We start from the raw sequence: 24806 nt of genomic DNA on the forward strand, positions 1-24806 counted from the left end.
TACATCCCCATTGGATATTCTCAAGGTTTGTTTATAACAGCAGAGAGGGAGACTTTTAAATCTTTTTTTTTCAAAGTATACAAACCTCCAAGAGATTTAATAGGGTTTCCAATATAGACAGCCATTATTTCTTTCTGCTCTGGCAAGAGCTTAATTTCATTACTCAGGCTTATTGTGATTTACAGAGATCTTTAATTCACTGGGCATGGAGAATCATCACCTAAGTATATGAGCATATGGTTTTCATCTCCTTCATTGTAGCCTTAGGTAACTTCCTGAAACCACATCCTTGGCTATTAGGAGAGATGCCGTTGTCCCCTTCCCCATCCCCCAGGTCTCTGCCTTCTGTTTCCATCCAGTGATATTTTGCATGCCCTTCCCTTTAATCTCCAAGATCCATACTTAAACTTCTGCAAGGATTAAAATAAATAAGGTAGTTAAATCACAACACTCAGACCACATATTCTTCAGTTTCATTCCAGCAAAAGGATTTGGAAATGGCATATATTATATGAAATTATTAGCCTATACTGCCCCATTTTTTGGTTTGGAGCCCTCTTTCAGATACATAGTACAAGGAAATCTATCTGCATTGCACTTAAATGTGAAGACAACATATAATGTGATGCAGAATATATCTAGAGCAGAGTGGAAAGCATTGGCAGATGTTGCACCAAAGAAGAAAGGGCCAGGCTGTTCCATCAGAAAGTGGTGAACAGTGCTAGAAACAAGTTCACAGTGCTCTTTCACAGAAAAACCTGTAAGAAAATATAAACTCACTTCCTTCACTTGCTACTGGTTCGTTTGGGGACACAAATCAAAGTTTTACACTACACAGTTATAGCATTTAGAGTCAGCTTTAACTGCCACAACTGCATCCTTCAGAATCCTGGGATATGTAGTTTTGGGGAGGCACTAGAGATCTCTGGCAGACAATTCCAAATGCAGTGGGCCTTTGTGGTGGTTTGGTTCTAAGACCCCCCCTCCCTTTATAGATATCTAAATACCTCGATGCTCACGTCCCATTAAATTCAGTGGTGTAGTAAAATGTTGTCCCTTATATGAAATGGCAATATCAAAGTTTGCATTAGGGATTTTTATTTTTTGGAAAATTTTCAAGCAACAGGTGGTTCAATCCGTGGATGATATTATTATTATTATTATTATTATTATTATTATTATTATTATTGAATCTGTGCACATGAAGGGCAGGCGATACCTCATAAAATGCTAAATCCCAAGATTCTGTAAGGTGGAGCAATGGCTGTTAAAGTGGTATCAAAATGCTATAGCTGTGCTTGTGACCTATATGAAGGAGGGGGCTTTCTTGGTAGCTGCTCCCAAGCAATGAATTCTTCCCTAGAGATGGCTACACCAGCATCTTTTCTGCTATCTTTGTGATAACTATACTTTCTTCTAAACTCTTCAGTGAGCCACTTTGTGGTTCATGTTGGGAGAAAGGTGGGGTGTAAATAAGATGAATAATGAAAATGCAGTCCCACTGCCCAGTATTTTTCTTCAGCAACCTCATCTGTGAGGCGAGAGTGGAGCATTTTAATTGCTGCTGTTGTTAAACAACTGGAAACCAGAAATCTTTGCTAATTCTATTGAAAGTGACCGAGTATACATCTGCACTGTAGAAATAATGCAGTTTGACACCACTTTAACTGCCATGGCTCCTTCCTACAGAATCCTGGGTTTTGTAGTTTTGTAAGGCATCTTCTCTTTGGCAGAGATGGCTAAAGTCCTTGTAAAACTACCAATCCCAGAATTCCATAGGATGGTGTCACATAACTTATTGTAATATTAAACCACAGTATTTCTATAGTGTAGATGCACCCTAAGAACTACTAATAGCTCCTAAACCTTCTGCTGCTCTAAAGTCTTGATGTTTATTTGTTTGTTTCAGCTAGGGAAGGGAATCATGCTCCCTTCATTATTGAACTGCAAAGCCAATCAGCCTGTGAGGAGTACTGGGAGTTACATTCTAGTAACAGATAGTGGGCCACATAATTCCTACCCTTGCCTTAGCACCAGGCAGATGAACAAGGGTATTTCCTCCTCCCAATAAAGATGGAGTGAAAAAGTAGTGTCTTGTCCAGCTTCAGATCTGGGACATGTTGAAATAGCTGGCAATGATATGTGTTTATACTTGCAAGGGATAAGATGAGAATATGAGACTACTGAATCTATGGCCCGTTACAGATGGGCTTAAAAGTACGCGCAGAGCGCGTACTAGGGTTAAGGCGGGGCGGTGCTTCCGCACCGCCCTAACCCTAGTGCACGCTGCGTGCGCACAAAATGGCGGTGGCCGTTCTGCACGGCCGCCGTCATCGATACATCACGGCCGCGCCGCCTCCAAATGAGGCGGCGTGGTTGTGACGTATTGGGGTTGCGGCAGGGCGCCTAGGGCGCCCTTTCCGCGACCCCGGAAGGAGCTCCGTTTCGGAGCTCCTTCCTGGTTTGGTCTGCTGGGCGCAGCCTTCAGACGGCTGCGCCCAGCAGACCAAAGGAGAAAGGGGCCAAACGGCCCCTTTCTCCTTCTCCCCGCCGCCGCGGGGTGTCCTTGGGGCTTGAAGCCCCAAGGACACCCCTTTCCAGGCTGCGGGGAAGGGGCCTTTTGCCGCTTCCCCGCAGCCCAGAAAGCGGCGGATCGGGGCCTCAGCGGCTGCCGCTCTGGCCGCTGAGGCCCCGATCCGGCAGGGAAAGGTGCACCTACAGGCCGCCCCAAAGGGTGTTATCGCCCATTTAGTGCTGTAGGAATTTGATACCTCTTTAGGTGCCAGGGCTCCATCCTAAGAAATCCTGGTTTTTTCAGTTTGGTGAAGTACCTAGTATTCTTTTATAGAGAGCTGTAGTGTTGTATTTCTGTAGAATGGAACAGATCTCTCTAGCAAACAATTCTAAAGATTGCATAAAACAATGGATACAGAAGAAGGAGCCTTTATGGCTATTAGGGAGGTGCCAAACTAATATGATACACTCTAAAAGAGCCTGACAGAGTCATTGCACAAAACCTATGTTAGGTTTGGAGCTCATTTTTGTTCTTTGTTGTTATGTGTTTGAAAAAACTGCTGGCGCAGTTCTTAAAAAATAAAAGAACAGAGACAAACAAAGTATCATTATTTATCCACTGTTTTTGACATCCATTGTAAAACCAGTGAATTTCAGTGAAAGTGATATTGATATACAAAATATTTAAATTAAGTCTGCCAAGGGCTCAAAACTGCTGTTAGGAGAGTCAGGAAAGGAACCCAGACTCTTCAGGAGTTGTTCCAGCAGCCACTAAAACCTTTAGCATCTTGACCACATTCAGATATTGCTAGGCCACACACATCCCTGGTTTTCATCTGTGAAATGTTGGAGGGTAAAATAGCTGGACTTAAGTCTTTCTCTTCTCTTCAGCTGATGCAGCTACCAGTGATTTATTCCTGATTAATCCCTTTAGTACCTGCTGAACATCAGAGGATTTCCTCTTTTCTCTTTGAACTTCTTTAGTGGTTTTGTGAGGAACATATTGCTGTAAACTGAGATCTTGGCCTTCTCACTGTGTAGATTGCCAAAGATAATTTCAAAAGCAGAACTGGGATCCCTGGGCAAGAATTTAATGTGTCTTCAAACTAGCCCTAGAGAAGTCTCACTGATTTTAGGATAATGAGCAAAAATCAATATGAAGAATGTTGCTGCGTAATGCTCAAGCAGAAGCAAACCACTGCAACATTTCCTATTTTGTCTGTTCTCCTTCAATTTGCCATCTTGACCATTGCTGGTGTAACTTGGCCACATGCACCCCAGTTTTCATCTGTGAAATGTTGAAACAGAGCAAAATCAAAGATTGCAGGCAAATTTGGCCTGGGATCAAAAAATGAACCAGAAGAGCAATTGATGCAATGTTGTGAGGTCAACAGTGTTCGTTGCAAAAAATATTCTTTAAGTAGCCAAAGAGGATACCTGATGGCCAATTTAGAAATCAAATAGACTATATAATTAGAAACAGAAGATGGAGAAGCTCCATTCTCTCTCCAAAAACAGACCAGAAGGAGTTTGTGGCTCAGACTGTGAACTGCTAATATCAAACATTAGAGTAAAACTAAAGAACACAAAAGCAACCATAGAACCAAAATACAACTGGAAGAACATCCCCATAGAATTTAAAGATAAGGTTAAAAAAAAAAAGAATTCCACTGTTAAACCTAATTGACCTGGACTGAAACCAGGGACATTATGAGGGAGTAATGCAAAAAGACACTATCAGCAGCCAAAAAGAAAAAGAAGTATCAATGGAAGACAGCTGAAACTTTTAAAGCAGTTGGCAGACAAGAAGCAAAAGTAAAAGGTGACAGAATTAGGGTCAGAAACCTGAATACAATTGTTTAGCAACTAATGTACAGGAACAAGGGTTTCTCAGTGGAGAGAAACAGAAGATGACAACAAAAAGGAACAACATGAAACCTCTTCTATAGGATCCGAGAAATCAAAGGGAAATTTAAGCCAAAAGTGGAGATGTTCTACAACCAGCAGCGGAAAACATTACATGACCAAGCAGAAATAAAAAGTCAACAAAAATACACAGGAGAACTATATAAAAGAGATTAAAGGATGACAGATTAATTCAAGGAAGAACCATTCGAAGATAGACCTACAATTTTATCTAGTGAAATGAAAGCTACACTCAGAGCACTTGGGAGAAATTACTAGGAACAGATGACCTACCAATAGAGATACTTCAAGCTACAGAGACCGAATCTACTCTCGTACTAAATAAGATCTGTCAACAAATATGGAAAACAAAAGAATGGCCCACAAATTGCAAACACACAATATACATTCCAATCCCCAAGAAAGGGAAAGGGATTGCAGTAATCACAGGACCAATACATTCATTTCCCATGCAAGCACAAGTGATGCTCTAAATTTTACAACAAAGATTTTTATCATATTGGGAGTGATAAATGCCAGATGTCCAACCTGGGTTCAAAAGATGAAATGAAAGGAAGAGGAACTAGAGATCACATTGTAAACATATGTTGGAAGTGGAGAGCACCAAAGAATTTCATAAGAAAATCAGCCTGTACTTTTATACATTATAGGAAAGGACTGGAAAATCATGAAAAACTATGGATCGCTCTTAAAGAAATGGATGTGCCACAACATTTGATTGTCCAAATGTGTAAACTATACTCAGGGCCAGAGGCTACTGTCAGGACAGAATAAGGAGAAACTGAATGGTTTTCAGTTGGCAAAAAGATCAGACAAGGCTGTAGTTTCTCATTTTATCTGTTTAAGATGTACACTGAATGTATCATATGTAAAGCAGGATTAGACTTGGAGGAAGGAGGCATGAAAATTGGAGGAAGGAACATCAACAATTTAAGACCAGCAGATGATACCACACTACTACCAGAAAAATAGCAAAGACTTCTCCAAGTCTTTGAAAGACATTCCTGAAGAAAGTCAAGACAAAAATGTAAAGGCAGGTCTACAGTTGAACATGAACAAAACAAACATAATAACCGCAGATGATAAATGTAAAGCAGATGATGAAGACATTGCAATAGTTCAATATTTTCCATGCCTTGATTCAGTCATTAATCAGAATGGAGACTGCAGTCAAGAAATCTTATCGCACTGACATAAAACCTGACTCCTCCGTAACAGGTTACAGTCGGGGTGCGGGTTGCTACCGGGAATTATTGCATGTAATTCACAGTCGATTCCACTGGGCGATTGCAGCCTGGTTGCATCCCAGGTTCCAGGTGCACTTCAGAGGCTGCTTTTCAAAGTCAGAAAGCTTCTGACTTTGAAAAGCGGCCTCCGAAGTGCACCCGGGACCCAGGATGCGGCTGGGCTGCAATTGGCCAGCAGAATTGGTGGCGAATTAGGTGTGATAATTCCCAGTAACAACTCGCACCCCAACTGTATCCTGTTGGGGAACAGTTGGGTTTTTTGTCGGTGAAATAAGGTCCTAGGACTTGCAAGGGCAGCTATGAAAGAACTAGATGAAATCCTGAAGTGTAAAGAAATATAAAGTTAGGATTATCTGTGGGATTGTATTTCCCATTTCTATGTTTGGTTGTGAAAGCTGGATAGTGAAGAAAGCTGACAGGAAGAAAATCAACTCATTTGAAATGTGGTATTGGACAAGAGTTTTGTGGATACCGTGGACTGCTAAAAAGACAAATAAATGAGTCCTAGAAGTCTCTCTAGAAGCCATGATGACTAAACTGAAATTGTTGTACTTTGACTATACTATGAGAAGACATGACTCACTAGGAAAAAATGCTAGGTAGGGTAGAAGGCAGTAGGAAAAGAGAACAACTGCATTCCAGATGGGTGGATTCTATCTAGGAAACCACAGACCTGATTCTGCAAGACCTAGCATGGCTGTTGCAGAGAGGGGTCTCTCATTCACAGGGTCATCATAAGTTGAAGTCAGTAGTGCCACCATCCCAGCCTAGAGCTGCTTACACACCCACAATCACCCACTAGTGACCCCCCACCCCTCCCATTACATACATTTATTGCTAGAGAACAGTTGTGGGGGATACCCCCCCAATATTTTCTCCAAGTCTCAAACCTGCTCTTATTGATCCTGCCTGTCATTAGCAGATTCCATGGGACCTCTTCCTTTGCTGCCACACCACTGTTGCCATCTTCTGCAAGCATAGTTATACCAACAAAAAGGATCTTCATCTATATATGCTTTTTTCAGTAGCAGTGCTTAATTTTAAGCAGTGCATTATTAAAAGCAGTAGCAAACACTGGAAAGCATTCTGGAGAAAACCCTTCCTCCCCAGACAACATTTGGGTCTATTATACCATCCAGCATTTCACAGGAGTTTATCACACGGGAGGAATTTCTCTTAATTTCGAGTGAAAAGAAAGTGGGACCAGAACACATTCACGTGAATTCGCTAGTTCAGTGAATTTACATGAATTCAAATTGCATTCAAACTGACTTCCCATTGCCCGAAAATAGCTTGCCATTGCCCGAAATTGCATGTGGTAGTCTATCACGCAATAACGTGAAACCCCATGATTGCATTCAGACTGACTTCCCATTACCTGAAATTGTGTGTGGTAGTCTATCATGCAATAACGTTAAACTCCATGATTACTTTCAGATTGCCATTGGATTATACTTCCAATTTCCCTTGTCTGATAAACTCCACAGATGAAAACCAGGACAGGAGAGGTGGCAGTTATTTGGTTTTTTACCTGACTCTATTAGGAAGGGCAAGAATCCACCATCTGTTTTCTTGCCCCCTGCTCAGTTAATTGAGTATGAACTCCTTTTGTACTTTCAGCTCACTTGATAGCAACTGAAGTAAGCTGAGGACAACAGGGGAAAGTGGGAGGAGTAGAGAGAAACCAGGACATTTTAAGAGTAGTTGAAAAAGTGGAACAACAAACTATTAACAGGAATTGCCCCTGCCAAATAGAGATTCGTGTTGGGTATGCTCTATTTAGTGGCACATGGGCAGAGAAAGAGGTCCCTGAAGTTAAGTTGTAGCACAAATTACATCTGGAGAAACTATTGGACCAAGAATCAGAATAGAAGCACAGCAACATCTGCAGAAATTAGAACTGTTGGTTTGTCATCAACAGCTCTTCCAGGAGACCAACAAAGTGTGCACTGTCCCCAAATGTGACTTAGCAAAGTGCACCTCAGAGCTTGAAAACATTATGACAACCATAATGTGCATTTGCCTTCAGGTTATCTGTCAACTTATGGTGATCCCATGAATTTCATAAGGTTTTCTTAGGCAAGGAATACTCAGATATGGTTTTGCCAGTTCCGGCCTCTGAAATGTAGGACCTTATAGCACACATTTTTTTAAACGTTCTGGGGTTGCACGCGACCAAGAAAAAAACGGATTTTACCACACACCAAAGTGTCCTCAAAACAGCCCCATTCCATCGCCAGGCACCAGGCTGTTTCCATTCAGTACTGAGGCGTGTCCTTTGCTTCTGACGGAAAAGTTCTGGCGAAGCAAAATGGCACGTGTCAGCACTGAATGGGAATGACTTGATGAGTGATGGAATGGGGCCATTTTGAGGACACTTCAGTGTGCAGTAAAATCCATTTTTTCTTGGTCGCGTGCAGCAATCCCTACCCATGCCCAGAACTTTTTAAAAAGTGTGTGCGATAAGGTAAATAGTCTATAGCACCTGGTGTTTGTTGGTGATCTCCCATCCAGGCACTAATCAGAGCTGACCCTGCTTAGTTTCCAAGATCAGATGGGATCTGGTGCCTTTAAAGTATTTAGGCTGTATGGCTACAATAATTCCTTGGGACTTCCAGGTGTTAGGCTATAGTCCAATTAAAAAAACAAACACTTTTCTAAACTCTGACATACCTCTGCTTTGTGCCTAGAATAAATTGCTTTGTACTCAGAACAATTATTATTCATAAAGTCCAGAAATGGAATTATTACAAGAAAAAAATTGAGGAAAAAGTAGCTTAGGATGCATGGAGAGTCTCCTTTCTGGCCCCGTGAGATAACATGAAAATGTAGACAACTACAAAGAAACCCCTAAGTCTATCCATTTATCTTCCCTATGACTTAAAACAGTATTTATCAGAATATATATTATTTAATAGCACTACAAAGAGGATTGGATCCAGATTTAGTCATAAAACAAAACTCGCTGAAGTACTTGGGGCTTGAGGTGGTTAAATTAACTAAAATCCTATTGATCTCAATGCGTATCTGTATTTCAGCTAAATGGACTTGCTCCAAATGTCTCTGTCCACCAGGGGAACAGGCATCTCTGTCTTGAAAAGAAAAGAAAAATCTCCATTCCCCAGTGGCTGCTATGCCCTCCTCCATTTGCTCCAGATGGGAGCAAAGGGAGAGGAAGCCCTTTTGTGTGATCAGAGGCCATCTCAAGAGGTGTTGGATTTCAATGAAAACATCTAACAATCTTCAAGTGTAATGCTGAATTCAGTGGCAAATATGGCTGGAGGGAGGTGTCAGTCAGCTGGAGCCAAAAGTCTGTAGACTCAATTCTGCACAAAAGAATTCTGTGACATTTTAAGGGAAGTTACAAGAAAATGCATTTGCTACACCTCAGCTTTTGTATGTGTTCATCGGTTCTGCTTGGTTTGTGATTGTATGGGTGCATTTTTACACATATGGTTACATTGTGACAAGATCTATCAATTTTGCCTCTCTGTATTTTCAGTTGTCTTAGATATCACAAACCAGAGTCTTACACCCTGGCCCTAGGTTATTATTTTTGTCCATATTTATTGGTAACAATAAGAACTCAAAGCATAAACATATATTCTTGCCATTCCTTGTTTGGAGATAGCACAGAACTGGAAGACTGTCTGTCTGCTCATGGATAACTGGGGGTAAAGTGTCTGGATCACGCTACTAATGGAAACGCTATCGGATAGGATAGCCTTTCTTTTTACTTTATTTCATGTCATACTTCTTTCAAGAAGAAGCTGGTTGGGGCCAGTTGGCTTACACATTATAAACTACTTTAGGGAGTGCCTAAGTGCACTGATAAGTGGTATAGAAATGTACATGCTATTGCTATTGCTATTCAAGAAGAAATGCCCCTTTGTCTTTTGTTAATTCTTTAGAACATCCTCCTTTGCCACCATCTCAACATTTAAACTTATGGATTGATGTTATTTCCCAATATGACCCATCTGCTCCAAGACATACATTGTAGTCATGAACCTTTACCTTTCCTGCTCCATAATAGCATCAATCTGATGCTTTTATATTATGTCTCCTGAGTTATGGTTACATTATAACTTCTCAAGTTTTGTATTCTGTTCTGATTTAAAAAAAAATAAGCAGCTAAAAAATGGAATGACAGAGGATTAATCAGAATCAGGACAGTTGACACCTATGCAGTTCAAAAATTCCACAGAGTATAGCAAAAGGTCCCATGGAACCAGTCTTTTCCTCTCAGGTTAGAAGAAACAAATTTTTAACTATCGTTATTTCTGTGGGCCCACTCACTGCTCCCTTCTCCTCCTCCCTTCTATCCCAATTTCTCTCTTTTCCTTTGCCTGGAACTACTTTAAATCAGAGAACTTTGTTTCTCAGAGAAAGGAGAGGAAAAATAAGCATTCAGAATGCTTATTCAAAGTCAGAATGTTGATGGTTACAGTTCTTGTTTACCCAAAGTATGTGTATTTAAGAAAGTAATATCTACTGCCAAATCTACTTCCAGAATGCACACAGACTCGGTTCACCTCTGTGGTCTTCTATACTCTGTTTCTCTTTCCAAGAATTTCATGTCTTGGTTTTCCCTTCCATTTCTCCCCAATGGCCCATGTGAACCCATTTCTATTTTAGATTATTTTTTCTAAAGTTGTACCAATGCAGGGTGTCAGAGAAGCTATGGATATGAAAAGGACCACCTGACAATTTTGTAGCACCCTGGGGCAGTGTATCCCTAAGTGCCCTAGGTATTTGATTTGTATGCAAAGGGATCTTGTTGAGGGTTTTAACTAAACTGTTCAGGGACCAGTTCATTTTAGTACTGGTCTCAGGTTTATATGACTGAGTATGTGGGTTAATTTTAAAACATATCCAGAGAAAGTTAGGTGTCAAGGAATTAATTTTTAATTCTAAATTTGTTTAAGCATTTATGTGTTCAGTTATTTTAAGTAAGTGCAAAGAGTTCTTGATGTGTAAGTCTCTTGGTCTGCAAAGATTTGCCATTTGCTTTTAAATGTATGCAGCCTCTTTGATCTGTGGCTTTGCTGGTCTTACTTAAAATAAATACTTCCTTTTAGTCACCAGGAAGATGGTTTAGAACCACATTATTTGGATTGGTTTCTATTCTAATGCTTATTATCAAAAACATGCAAGTCTGAATTTTTTCTTGTAATTTGATAAGGTTGACACTAATAAAAGGTTTTTGGCTGATGCAGGCATCTCGAAGAAGTTATAAAAGGGGCTTGGATTAGATTAGGTTGAGTGGGAATCTTATCTCAGGTGCATAATTTAAAGGGGCACCAAAATGTGATTATATATTTATATATGCATTGTATTTACAAACGTGGCATTTATTTTATTGACATGATAATTTAGGATTAGTGGGTAGTTCCAAATGTTAGTGGGTGCTGATGAAGTCATGACTCCATGAGAACATCTTATAAAAGAGATATGGTTGTCCACAGAACATTAATTTGTCCACTTTGCAAATGAGGGGATTCACATCTAAGCAATGGTGATGCAAGTATTCTAGTTAATAAGATATACTTGTTTTAACAAAAAGGTCACTATTTTTTTAATGCCTGTCTCTTACCAACCCAACTCTTATCAAGGAGGAGGAGCCAGCCGGCAATATTTACCCTCCTCATACCATCTTAACTAAGGATAAAAACAACAAAATGCAGTCATCTTACTAACATCTCCAATTTTTCTCCTGTTTGGTATGTAACATCATGCCTGATGAGGAAGCCAGTGGAGATTCGAAAGCTTGAAACAAGTATATTGTGCATTTCTGTTGGCCAATAAAGGTGTCACTTTTTGGTGGGTTTTTGTCTCTACCAACTAAGACAAATTCATCCTACAAGGAGGGAAAACAAACATTTCTTTCTATTTCAGTGCTGCCTGAGCAGGGCAGAAGCAAGACGAGATGCAGCCAAAGTGGCTCTGATCAATTCTCTTTTCAATGAGTTGCCTTGTCGCAGGATCACAAAGGAATTTATTATGGAGAGTGTTCAGGAAGCGGTTTCTTCAACAAGTGTAAGTGCCATCATAGTTGTGCATCTGTTGTCAGCAGCTGTTTCTGTGGCAGTACTAATAGCAGGAAGGAAGGGATTCATGTAAGAGTCCATATAACAGTGTCCCCATTGATCAGCCTTTGCTACTATGATTAATGTGTCCCTTCTGACCTCAGACCCTTTGCATGTGGAACCAACTATGCAGATGCTGAGGTCAAGGTTAAACTTGAGGTCAAAGCTAACTGCTGCAAGGGTGGGAACCTATGCCCTCCAGATGTTGTTGGACTCCATATCTCATTAACCCCATCTAGGAGTGGCAACTAGTGACTGGTATGTCTGGTGGCAAATGAGTTCACTCTGTAATCAAAACTTTAAAGAACCTGTCCAAGATGCTGAACTTATTTTGGAGATAAGACTCAGCCCTTTGATATATCATCTAAACTTTGCACTAAATTCACCACCCCACCATCATGGAAGCCACGTGGTGCCAGCAAAATCCTTGCTCCAAAATAGAAAGCAAAGAAGCAGACCCAAGGCAAGGGCTGGAATTCACAAAGGCAATTACGAATGTGTAACCAAATTGGTTACATAGCTACCTAGTATCTCCCAGCCTGATTCTGATCCCAGTCTTCCTTAACACACCACAGCCCCTTGTGAGCAACAGGGATCTGTTCCCTTGTCAATCAGGAAGAAGTTCACTGACATTTCCATCCCCTCCTGTAAACATGCCACGCTCAGAAGCAGAGGCCCTGTCACAATTCTCCCACACATTAGAAATCACTCATGGGTGTGGATGTGGAAACAACAGTCAGCTTATTCCTGACCAGCAGGGGAACAGATCCCCATTGTGTGCAGTGGTTGCTGTCCATTAAGTGAGGACTGGGGAACTTTCGTAGTCCCTAAACTAGTGAATACATAGAGATTGTGAATACAAACCAGTCATGAATGCATAGCACTAGTTTACACATTTGTAACTGTCTTAGTGAATTCCAGCCATGGAATTCAGTAAGAGAGACATGTTGGGCACAATTTGATTAGACCTAGATGTCCAGTCATACTCTGAAGAGCAGGGGTGGAAAATGTCTGGCTTGAGAGATATTTTGGACTACAGTGGGCCCTTGTCTCCGTGGGGGATCCATTCCAGATGCCCCCATGGATAGTAATAAATGCAGAACATCCAGTCCTGTTCTTTTCAATGGGTACATGCTCCTGTGTGCACCGCTGCACGCATGCACACCCATTGTAAAAGGCGGGGCTTGCCCTCCATGGAAGCTCAAATCCACGGATGGCAAGCCTGCGGATGGCAAGCCCACACTTGGCGCAGGCACACTGTACAGTTCCCATAATCCCTTACCATTGGCCATGCTGGCTGGAGCTTTTGGGCACTGAAGTCCAAAACATTTGAAAGGTCATAGACAGAAGGATCATCAGAAAATGAGGATCAAGCAGCATGCCAGGGCACATCTGCTGACAGTATCACACTACACGTGTAGTGCTAATATTCCACTTCACCTGCTACAGTGTCCTTCTGTGGAATTTCTAATTTAGTCAGGCCTAACAGCTCTCTGGCTGAGAATTCTAAATTACCTAAACTACAAATCCTAGATTTCCAGATTACCCCTACGCCTGCCTTTCCTGTTCTCGGAGTATCAGTGTAAAGGTATCTCATTTTATAGCGCTCAACACGAACCTGGAAACAAATTCTCATCCATCAATAGGACACTGGTCCAATAACAAGGGGGAAATGTACTCACCATCTTCTCCCCAACAAACTTTAGGACATCAGTTAAGAATAATGTCATTAAGATAAATGATCAGAAAAGCCCAGTTTCATCCTACCATTTTCCACAGGGAAAACAGACATTCTTGAAATGAATTATAAAATATATGGAAAACCAGTAATGGCCCCAAGGCTATCCCAACACTGCAAAGAATCCTACTCCTTCAGTTCACTTTCCTGTATCATTCCTTTATTCTTTTCTGCGTTATTGCCTCTGGCAAGGAAATCAGTTGGCAGGAGCTCTTGTCACTGAATAACAGAAACTGAAACAGACTGCTAACATCTGCAACTGAAGTTAGCTGCAAGTTTGGGGGGGGGGGGGTAGCAGTATTGCACCATGTCATTAGCTACTGTATTCCATTATGAAAATGGCTGGACTTACATACAAGCAAGATCCTATATACATTCTGTATAGCTTGAATAAACAACACATATACAGTTACTACTTATGAGATTACTTATATACCTAAAACCCATGTAAATCCAACCTAGGCCTTGTCTGTACTGACCAGGATACTCTATGGGCAGCCCAGAGTAACCTGGCCCCACAGCTGCCTTGTTTCTCCCCCATTATCTGGCCCTCCATTCCACACTACAGGAGCTGTCTGCATGGACATCCCACTGGGCCACCCAGTGCATCCACCTCCCTCACTTCTGAGGTCAGAACAAGGCATCTAGCAACAGTCACATCCTGGGTACCTTGTTTTGACTTCAGAAGCAAGCGACCCACAGCAGTGGTGGATATGCCAGGTGGTCCAATGAAGCAGCAAACATGGTGTGGGGATGGAGGAGTGGATCTTCCTAAAAGATCTGGAGCAACAGATAAATTATTTTACTCCCTTTTAACCCTGGATGTCATCTGGACAGCCCACACCAGGACTGGGGTTTGAGCTGTGCATCCTCCAAAGAAGACAACACCAAAATGCCAGGAGGGGGAGGGCTATTCACTTGTGTAGAGAAGGCCCTAGAGAACTGGAAAATAATATCTTTTTTGCTCATCATCCATATTATGACATTTGGGGAAAGTCTGTAAAAGTCAGAATTAATATACAGCGCACCCGCTCCATAAGCGCCGCCGTGCACGAGCCCCGTTGTTTCCAATGGGGCTCGAGCATAGGCGGAATTCACCTTACGCGGCGGGATCCGGAACAGATCCCCCGCGTAAGGCGAGGACGGACTGTACTGCATTTAAAATGTGTACATGCAATATCTCAGTCTGGCTTTATTTTCAAGACCCTTAACTGTTCTATTTTGTGTTAAAACTGAATTTGAGGCGGGATACAGACGGGCAAAAAGGGGTGTATTCATGACGTCATGAAGGTAGAGCCTTCAGACGGGCCTTACCTGAATGCCGCCATGAACACGCCGCCCGCACGCCCCAAGCGGGAAGAAGCGGCATTAAAAAGGTGCTGCTTTTCTCCGCTTCTTTTCCGTTTGATGCGCAGCTGCGCAGCTCCGTCTGTAAGCTGCTGCACCGGTACGCCAGAATTGCTACGCCGCTAATTTAAGTTGCCCATTTAAAAGCTCCGTGTCTGCTGCGTTGCATAATGAGTCAGGGTCCTGGAACATGCGCAGTTTGCAGTCAGGCTTTAATTGCAGCGTCAGCTGCCATGCAGGTGTGGAAGCTGCAGCACAGCTGCAGCGCATTTTAAGACTCGTAACCCTAACCCTAACCCTAACCCTAACCCTAACCCTAACCCTAACCCTAACCCTAGAGCAACATGTACGCATGCGCTGCTTGGAAAGTTTGGACTTTAAAGTGAGCCCCTACACACATTCCTGTGCCATTTTCACCTAACAATAAAAACCACTAAAACTGTAAATATTTACATATGTACAAGGGAGGTGATGGGGGATGGCAGGGGGACAGCGGTGGCAGCGGCGACAGCTGTGGCTATGCATTGCAGATTCAGCAGGAGCGCGGGGACCAAAGGAGAGGAGGCATCTATGATGCTGGTGACACTGGCAAAGTGCAAGTGGACAAGGATGCCAACACCAGCTGATCACCAGCTGGCAGGAGACCACCATTGTTCTTGGGCAGAGCGGGGGAAAAAGTTTTAAAGGGGCTTGGGCACTTTAAATGTGCCCATAGGCTTTCTGCCGCCACTGCTTAGCGCTGCAGCTGCGCATCCGCCAGCCGGCAAAGGAAAAAAAAAGCCCCGTTTTTGGCCGCCCGTGAGGAAGCTGCCTCTCTCTTTGCAGCGTCCTCCGAGGCGGCGGTATGGAAACTGCGGGTCAGAAACGGCCCCAGGTGAGGTGTCTTCACTGCCCCCAATGTGGAAGCCCCATCTCCTGAGCCACGCCCCCGGGGCGGGCGGTCTGGAGGCTCCGTATTCAGCAGAATACACCTCCAAGACGTCTTCCCCTGCCCGTCTGTATCCCGCCTTAGTATCTGAAATAAATGTATTTGACAAAGTATGTACAATACAACTCACAGTGAAATGATATAATTGTGGAAGAAGCTATCTTTGAATAGATGTGTTGTGTTTCTTTAAGGCCAACCCATATATTTCAAAAAAATTAAAAATAAAATTAAAAATAAAATGTATATATTAAAAACTCTTAAGAAACTCCCAAAAATTTTTGTAAGCTATGGTCTAAATCCTAATGGATCAGTTACCTACATATTGACTCACCATTCAGCAATGAAGTGAATCTACTCCAGTTGGTCTTAACCAACAGGATTCCAGCCAGTGTCAACCTAGGTTTTTAGGTTTGTGTTTTTTTAAGTCTATATATGAACAATATATGTTTGGAAGACACCGTTCTACCTGAAAATTCTCTCTAATATTAGTTAGGAGCAATTAATCCTTATATATAACTAATCTACACACTTTACCCAGTTCACATTTATGTAAAGCCATGTAGTATCTGGGCATATGTTACAGAATTCCCTAGGCTGAAAGTCACAAATTCTAGCACCACTGCATTACATCCCCCCAAACCTGTGCCAAAGTGAATGCTTGGTGTGATTTTCCCAGTACCATAAGCTGTAACCATATCCAAGTGGATTAGATGCTTTTATAACCTTACTGCATGTGTGTCCTGGCTTCTAACATTGCTCAGATTCAGTATTTTGCAGTCACTGGTTGCAAATTCTAATTCAGTAAAAGGATGTTGCTAGTCCAGTGAAGAAGTCAGCAAAATGTGTAAGTTCTTATCCTTATAAAATGCTTGCTCAGCTAGAGATGTGTATTCCAGCCCCTAGAAGATTTAATGAAATTCTCCCATCTCTGCAGAAGGCATTGCAGATAAGAGAAAAGAAGATTTGAAATGGCTCTGGTGAGAGGGATAATTTGAAATTGTTCCTCTTCCATTGAAAGTCTGGGTTATGAGATTTTACAGGGATGTGGGAAAGAGTGCTTATAATTTAGGTGTATAAGAGCAGAGGGGAAGGCCTGGTGTATATATCTGGTCTGTGGATGAAAGAAAGCCTTTCTTTTCAACCATCTTTATGAGTCTCATGCCCTTCTGTGGGACAACACCGCATGTAAGTTTTGGGGAAATGAGCCATGATTTATTTAGAGGTGATTTTTGAAAAGAAGGTTCATTTGATGGAATTCATCATTTTTTATGGAAATTTTCTAAGGCAAAAGCTTAAAATTGCATAGTTCTGGGCTAACGTCCTTAGGGATATTTAAAAGCCAGCATAAATATTTCAACAGCAGTGTGTTAATGTTCCTACATTTCAAAAGCTATAAATTTGCTGACAGTTCCATGAAAGGAACTGTCTTGTGCGTACACTGTCCTGTTCAGTTCAGCATAGTTTCTTCAGAGCATTAAGAAATATAAAAGGGATTGCAAGCATTTGACTAACAGATTGTTCTCCTCTGTGTGTGTGTATGTGTGTGTGTTTATACCCAGCAATGTTGTTGTATATAAAGCCTTAAATAAGAAATGTATCCCTTTTGCATGCAAGTGTGGACATATTGATCCACTGGAGGATAATATGCAATATTAAATACACCAGTAACTTAAGATAGAGGCCCTAAAATGTGAGACATGTCTCCCGAAGGATGGACAAGATCTCAGTTTCTCCTTGACCCTTGACCCCTATCCTAATCTTGCTGTAGAATTGACATATGGTAAGCTCCATATAAACACCATTATAAAAGTAACTTTATATTTAATTTCATCCTCAAAGGGGGGCAAAGGGAGAAACACATGCACAACATACATATACAGAATCAATGGGCCTGTTTCTGCTGCAGCAGTACTAGTCTTACTTTGCTTTGATGCAGAATTTCCTATTTATTCATTGCAATTCATTACTTTGGGGCATTCCAGCCAAAAGATGGGATATAAATTCAGCAAGTGAGCTAGCAGTACATGTCTTATTCAGAGACACCAACCACGGTTTCTCATTTGATGGAAACAGTAGTTAAAATTTGCTGCTTCCAGCATGACTGGAAGCCAGACCTACCACAGCTGGGTTGTACCAGCCAAGACCACACTTGTTAGCTGCTCATTGCGCTATTGCTAAAAAACAAAAAAAACCTTCTTCCAGCATGAGTGAAGGGAGATATGAATTTTTCAGAAACTGCACATTTGGTGTTAGAAAGTTAAACTTAGTGATATCCAAAGTATAAAACTAAGTGCAGTTCTAATTGTGCCTAGATATTATATCCAGTTCAAAAAACAAAGACAAGTGGTGATACTTTTGTAGATAGCAATGCCCCACTTCCCAGGTTGCAATGACAATGTTGGACATCAAATCATTTTGTCATTGCTTCTGCACAAGAAAATGTGTAATATGAAGATAGAAAATAGTGGACATTTTGAAAATATAAAATATGCTTATATAATTGAGAAAACTTCTCATTCTGTTAAAGGGTACTTTAAATGATGCTGATGACCCAAGTACAAGTATTGGAGCCTATCATTACATGCTGGAAACAAACTTGGGGAAAACCATGCTGGAATTTCAGGTATTGCTACACATGTGATTGATTTAGTTTATTTATGCCCATATCAGCTAGTATTGTAAAGCCTTCTGATAGACTTCCATGCATGTTTACTCTGGAGATTATCGCACTGCGTTCTGAGACCGTTCTCATCACGTGATGAGAACGGAACGCATTTGAGTATACCGCACGTATGTGTTCCAATCGGGTTCTCAGAACGTTTAAATGTGTTCCAAATGTGTTCCAGGAGGGTACAGATATGAATGTGTTCCCAGAGAGCTGAAACGTGATGAGAACGTTCCAACAGAGGTGTGTGCGATATTCTTATCTGTTCTCAAATCTGTTCTCTCATTCCTCCGTCTCCTGATTGGCTGAAAGAATGACAGGCAGGGAGGGAGGCAGGCAGGCGAGCGACTGCAGTGAGGGAAGGTGTGTGTGTGTGAGGGGGGAAAGAAGGAGGGAGGGAAGGGAGGAAAGTTGGGACAAGTGAGAGAAGAGGAAAGAAGGGAAAGAGAGAGAAAGAGAGAGGAAAACAGGGGGGCCAGAGCAGAGAGCAAGAGGGAGAGGGTCTGGCTGCTTCTGCGGGGGGCCTCTAGTGTCATGTCCAGCGGGGCTCCTGTGCTGGCAGCCTGCAGGAGGCAAGGATGGCAGGGATGCCCAGGACCTTCTCCTCCTTCCCTCCAGGAAGGAACCCACAAAAGCTCCTCTGTTTGGAGCAACACACAAAAGCAAGCAAACAACTCCCAGAATTCCATAGCAAAGAGCCAGACAAGAATTAAAGCGGGGAGGGAAGCTCACAGGCCCCACCTGGAATATTGTGTCCAGTTCTGGGCACCACAATTCAAAAAGGAGCGTGTCCAAAGGAGGGCGACTAAAATGGTGAAAGGTTTGGAAACCATGCCCTACAAGGAACGACTTAGGGAGCTGGGGATGTTTAGCCTGGAGAAGAGAAGATTAAGAGGTGATATGATAGCCCTGTTTAAATATTTGAAGGGATGTCACATTGATGAGGGAGCAAGCTTGTTTTCTGCTGCTCCAGAGACTAGGACCCGGAGCAATGGATGCAAGCTCCAGGAAAAGAGATCCCACTTCAATATTAGGAGGAACTTCCTGAGAGTAACGGCTGTTCGACAGTGGAACACACTCTTTCCTCAGAGTGTAGTGGAGTCTCCTTCCTTGGAGGTCTTTAAGCAGAGGCTGGATGGCCATCTGTTGGGGATGCTTTGATTGTGATTTCCTGCATGGCAGAATGGGGTTGGACTGGATGGCCCTTGTGGTCTCTTCCAACTCTATGATTCTATGATTCTATGAAGGCACACATTACATGCGCACACACACAGGAGGCAAAAGGCTGACAAGCAGCCAAAATGGGGAATTGGGATGACAGCAGAGGACTCTTCTTTTCTAACCGGTTTAAAGAGCTGCTATGGCTGCCGGGGCTCTGCCCTTGGCCCGGTCCCCTCCCTGGCAACTTGCTTTTCTTCGGCTTGAAGAGACCTGCATGGAGCTCCTCCTTCTTCCCAGCCTTGCAAAGGAGGTTTGGGATGTAACTTGCAAGGCTCATCTCTCCCCATTTCTCTTTCTCCCTGCCTTCCTCCCGATCCCTCCTTCTTCCCTCCCTTCCCTCCCTCCTCCTTTCCCCCCTCTCTCTCACACACACACCCCTTCCCTCACTGCAGTCGCTCGCCTGCCTGCTTCCCTGCCTCCCTGCCTGTCATTCTTTCAGCCAATCAGGAGACGGAGGCGGCCTTGGTGGAATATGTTCTCGGAACGGTTTCAGGAATCGCTGTGCGGTAAAATGCAGTTCTGATCACGTTCTGATCACGTTCTAGTTTACTAATGCAGTAATATCTGTTCCAGGAACGTTCTCATAACGTGATGATAGGAACGTTCTCAGAACACAGTGCGATAATCTCCTCTGTTTCATTGTATTCAGTGCAGTTTTCATCCTACTAAAAGCATTGCATTAGAATTTTTGTATTTCTTTCTATTTTTTAATGTGCCATCATTTTTTTGACCATAAACATTTATAGTATACAAATTGGCTAAGACAGAAAGCAGCATCTGAAATGTAAAATGAACTTTAAAAGTAACTAAATAAGACTTGTGGTTGCATGTACACACATATGGATACTTTTTCCCATCATTTTTTAAAGATTGGGGCTTGACATTTCCCCTTTGAACACCGTTTTCCAGATTAGATTCCAGTTGGAAAGAAGTTGCCTTTTATTTATCGCTACAGTGATTTTAACGTGGACTGGAAAAATTATGTGGTTCAAACTGATACTGTTTGATTCCAAAACAACTGATCCAACTCATATTTTAAAATCTGTCTAGGGAAAATACTTTCTTTATAAATAAAGTTATACTGTCTTTGCATTTAATGACTGTTTTTCCTGTGCGTGATGAAAGGCAGATCATGAACATTTGCCAGTTGTTAAAAGCATAGAATACCTAAGATTGTTCCTTTTGGGGATAGATGACAAAATGATCACAAGCTTGAACACTGGATGCATTTCCATTTTTTTAAGGCAGAGTTTGGAAATATTGCTTTTTTTGGACTATCACTGCTATTATCTTCCAGCCAGTATGGCTAGAGGATTCCTGTAGTCCAAAATCTAAATTCATATTTATGTAAGTGTTGACTTCCCTTTCAGCCAACAGTTCGATGGATTTCTTCTACTTTGGACTACCAATTCAATTCAGGCCCCTGGAACAAACTTCTAAAGCTCTGACCTGAGGCCTATTTTAGACAGTTGGCCATATGCACAGAAACACTATTGTATCCTGCTGACTATGAAGCCAGTATCTAATTTCTCACTGAAATGATTGCTTCCAAATTACTTTCTTTGCAAAGTGTCATTGTTCATAATATCAGCTGAAAGCATACAGTACATGTATCCAGGACTGGCCCTCCCATTAGGCAGTGAGATAGCCACTGTAAACACCAGATCCTGCATGCCATGAAGGCATTGGAGGCCAGAGTTACATGTGTCATAACATTTGCTCTATACCCCTTATACCTCCTTGCTGCCTTCCGTTGTAGTGGAGGATGGTGTCCTGACACCAGAGCCAAAATAAAATTCAACAGCCTGTTTGTTTGGCTTCTGTATATGGAAGGTGAGAAGGATACAATCGTGTCCTCAAGCAGTAAAAATTTCTTGGTCTCATCCCACAATACTGAAGAACAGGTTGATTTTGAGTTTGATGTCAAGATGACAAGTATTATTTTAAAATTAAGGACATTCAGTTTTGCACTTACAGATTCATAAATCAGAGTTAGGGATCCATAACTGCTCTGTATCCATTAATCCTACAGCTCACCTTAACAGCTATTAGCCACATTGGGTAAAGGAGATCTGTTCTGTTAGTTTTCTGGGCACATGTAGGATGGCATTTCCACCACAATCCTGCCAGCAAACAAAGAAGACAATCAGAAGCAGGACCATTTTTGCAAGTCTTTATCACAGCCTTATTGGGGGCAAGCGAACATCTTCTTCCTTGTGCCCCAATTTCCAACTGAACAGACTTTCCTTTACCCAAGCCAGTTGTTGGCTCCTAAGATGGACTGGGAGGGAGCGGATTCAGGTTAGGCCAGGCTAGACAATATTAATTAGTTATATTTCCTTAACTAAATGCCCAGTCCAGGATTTTGACTATAGTCAATGAAAAACTAAGTAGTCTATAACAACTGATCAATGAAAATCTTATAATTATTATGCCAGAATTCCAAAAAATATAAAATTAACAGCTGTACACCTACATTAGCTCTTGTGCAAATGAAAGAACATCCTTGGATTTCATGTAACTGTTCTAGCATAATAGGTAACAACAACCTTGATATGATGCTTTCCATGATGCAATACACCATGGGATCCAATGCTCATTCTCCATAACGAAACCTTACTTTTTCTGTTATTGTCAAAATGAGGGTTTGTTTTAAAGTAGTTTGATCTGCAGCTATTTATGTTGTTATTCTTTAGGAATTGATGATAGTCTTTCAACTACTGCACTGGAATGGAAGCCTCAAAGCCCTACGTGAAACTAAGTGCTCTCGACAAGTAAGTATCCCTGTAAAACTATAACCATTAGGTAATACTGCAACAGTTATTACCAACCTTCACTTACAGTGCCTGTAAGAATGCAAAGGTATTCCACCTTTTGACCTTTGCATATTTTATTGTGTTACAGCCTAGAAAAGTCAAAGGAGGATGTATATTTCTACAAGGCAATGTAAACTAGGCAAAGCTACCTGCTGCAACTCTGCTTGACATATTTGTCATTTTCAATAGGCATAGTCCACTCAAAGCTAGACATTTTTAAATTCCATTCGTGGGAAATGTTTAAGCATAACTATTTCTCGTTAAATCAATGAGATTTTAAAACAACTTTGGCTGGAATCCTGTATGAGAGTTGGTAATTGTTAAGTGAATTTACACATGCAGGAATTAGAATTGTGAAGATGTGCAACATCCATATCCAGTAGAGGGATGCTGTTATGTAACTATATAGCACAGCTGGCAAAGAAACTGATGGGCAACAGGACCAATACACAATGCAACTGATGCACAACAGGATCAATGTGCATTGCATCGGTCCCAATCAGGCACTCTTGCTGGTGTCCTGTCACACATCTTTGCAATTCACTAACAGGGTTTCTTAGCAATTTGCTAGGTAGGTAAGTGTATACAAATTTATGCTGAGTATAGGATTGCAGCATTTTTTAATAAATGATATTGAAAATGCCTTGGATGCATCATATAGGATTCTGGGATTTGTAGTCTGAAGCAGCACTATAGCACTCTGGCAAAGATTTCTAAAAAGCTCATGAAATTACAAATCCCAGGATTCCCAAGGATGGAGCTAAGGCATATGGTATTAAAGTACTATAATTGTGTCATGTGGAAGAAACCTGAGACAGCTGCTTATAAAGGATATCTGCAAATTGCCCTTCAGTGATGGTGTATGATTGCATGGAGTATAATGGCTGACATCCTATTCAGCAGTTAAGCAATCGTAATAATAATAATATTTATTCATTTCTAGCATTTATATCATGTCCTATGCCCCATAAGATTTCCAGAGTGGTTTACAAATAGTTAATTTGACAATTCCCTGCCCTCAGGGTTGCAGTCTAAAATGGCATTAAGCACAAGGAAAAGGGGATGGCAGGGAGGTGAGGGAATTAAGTCCAGGGAAATGATGTGTGCTGTTCTATCCCTCCCAGGCCATGCAGTTGGTATGGAGGGAAGGCCTTGTGATCTGGTAAATGCTGGGGATTCTTATTTACAGTAATGAAGAATCAAACATGATCTCCAAAACCTACCTTTGCAGCCTGGCAGTGTACTGACCAAAATTTCCAAGCTGCTGGAGACCAGGGTGCTGGAAATGACACTTGCGGTGCTCTTCTGGATGCCAGGCACACTGAGACAAGACCTTTAGCAGGACCCTGATGAATCTCTCTACTTGCCTGTTTTTAATGCTCCCCATAACTAGGAAATAGCTGTGACCAGCTGTGATCCAGTGACCAGGATTTCAGGAACACTTTGTACAGTGTGCTGCTTTAGGGAAGGGGATAGACTTAATGTTGATGATGCAGGAATTTGGAAGATGCTGGTCACAATATCAATAGATAATTGCAAATGAATTATCACAGGACAGTAGATAATTTGTATTATCTATACAAATTTTGTATAAATAATACAATATATATATAGACAATACAACATATCAATAGAAAATTGCAAGGAAAACCATTCATACAAATTTACATAATTAATGCACTGCTTTGGATGTTAAGCTCATATCACTTTTCTATTAATTCTGAAATATATCACTTTGCCCTTTAAAAAAAAAAACAGAAACAGAAAATGAGATTGATATTATACAATTTGCCCAGAGCTTGGAAAATTTGTTTTGGAGGACTACAATCCCAGAATATCCAGTCTGCTTGGGGGTTTTAAGCTGCCATGGCACCTTTCACAAGAATATAGCTAATTTAAAACAAACAAAAGTATGTAATAGAAGATCTAGGGTTGATGGCTGTAGAAATGAACATAAATAGTAATAGCTGGCAGCAGGAGGAGGAGTTTCAGGGTATCAAAGTATTGCATGTTTCAAGCCAGAGGATGCATAATTTTTGTGGCATGGAAGAGTAGTGCGGCTTATCTCTGTCAAAGAATGGAGAAGTCCTAACCTGCATAACAATAGAGTTCCTGGACTCTTCTAGATTCTGATGAAATTGGAAGTGACTGAAATATTACATCTGGTTTTGTTAATGGTAGTATGAGTGGGAACAAGGTACAATGGATGTACCTTGTTTTACCCAAGAATTGTGATTTTTGGAACTGCAGTTCTCTGTATTTTCAAAAATATGGTAAGAGCCTCTGTGATCTGTGGGGTGGTTGTAGAGGCTACA

The 24806-nt window shown here is 41.6% G+C and overlaps 1 protein-coding gene across 2 annotated transcripts in view; it reads left to right on the forward strand.

The window, feature by feature from the left end:
- LIX1 (limb and CNS expressed 1) overlaps nucleotides 1–24806 on the forward strand; it is a 59361-nt gene that overhangs the window by 33731 nt on the left and 824 nt on the right. For both annotated transcript variants that reach the window (XM_089512463.1, XM_089512472.1), the window contains exons 3-5: nucleotides 11586–11726; nucleotides 18317–18412; nucleotides 22372–22449. In XM_089512463.1, coding sequence (XP_089368589.1) covers nucleotides 11586–11726; nucleotides 18317–18412; nucleotides 22372–22449 — 315 coding nt within the window. The remainder of the gene's footprint in view (nucleotides 1–11585; nucleotides 11727–18316; nucleotides 18413–22371; nucleotides 22450–24806) is intronic.

This window comes from Sceloporus occidentalis, unplaced genomic scaffold (genome assembly GCF_023333645.1).
Source record: "Sceloporus occidentalis isolate IW3139 unplaced genomic scaffold, rSceOcc1.0.p SCAF_1, whole genome shotgun sequence".
In the NCBI taxonomy this organism is placed as follows: domain Eukaryota; kingdom Metazoa; phylum Chordata; class Lepidosauria; order Squamata; family Phrynosomatidae; genus Sceloporus; species Sceloporus occidentalis.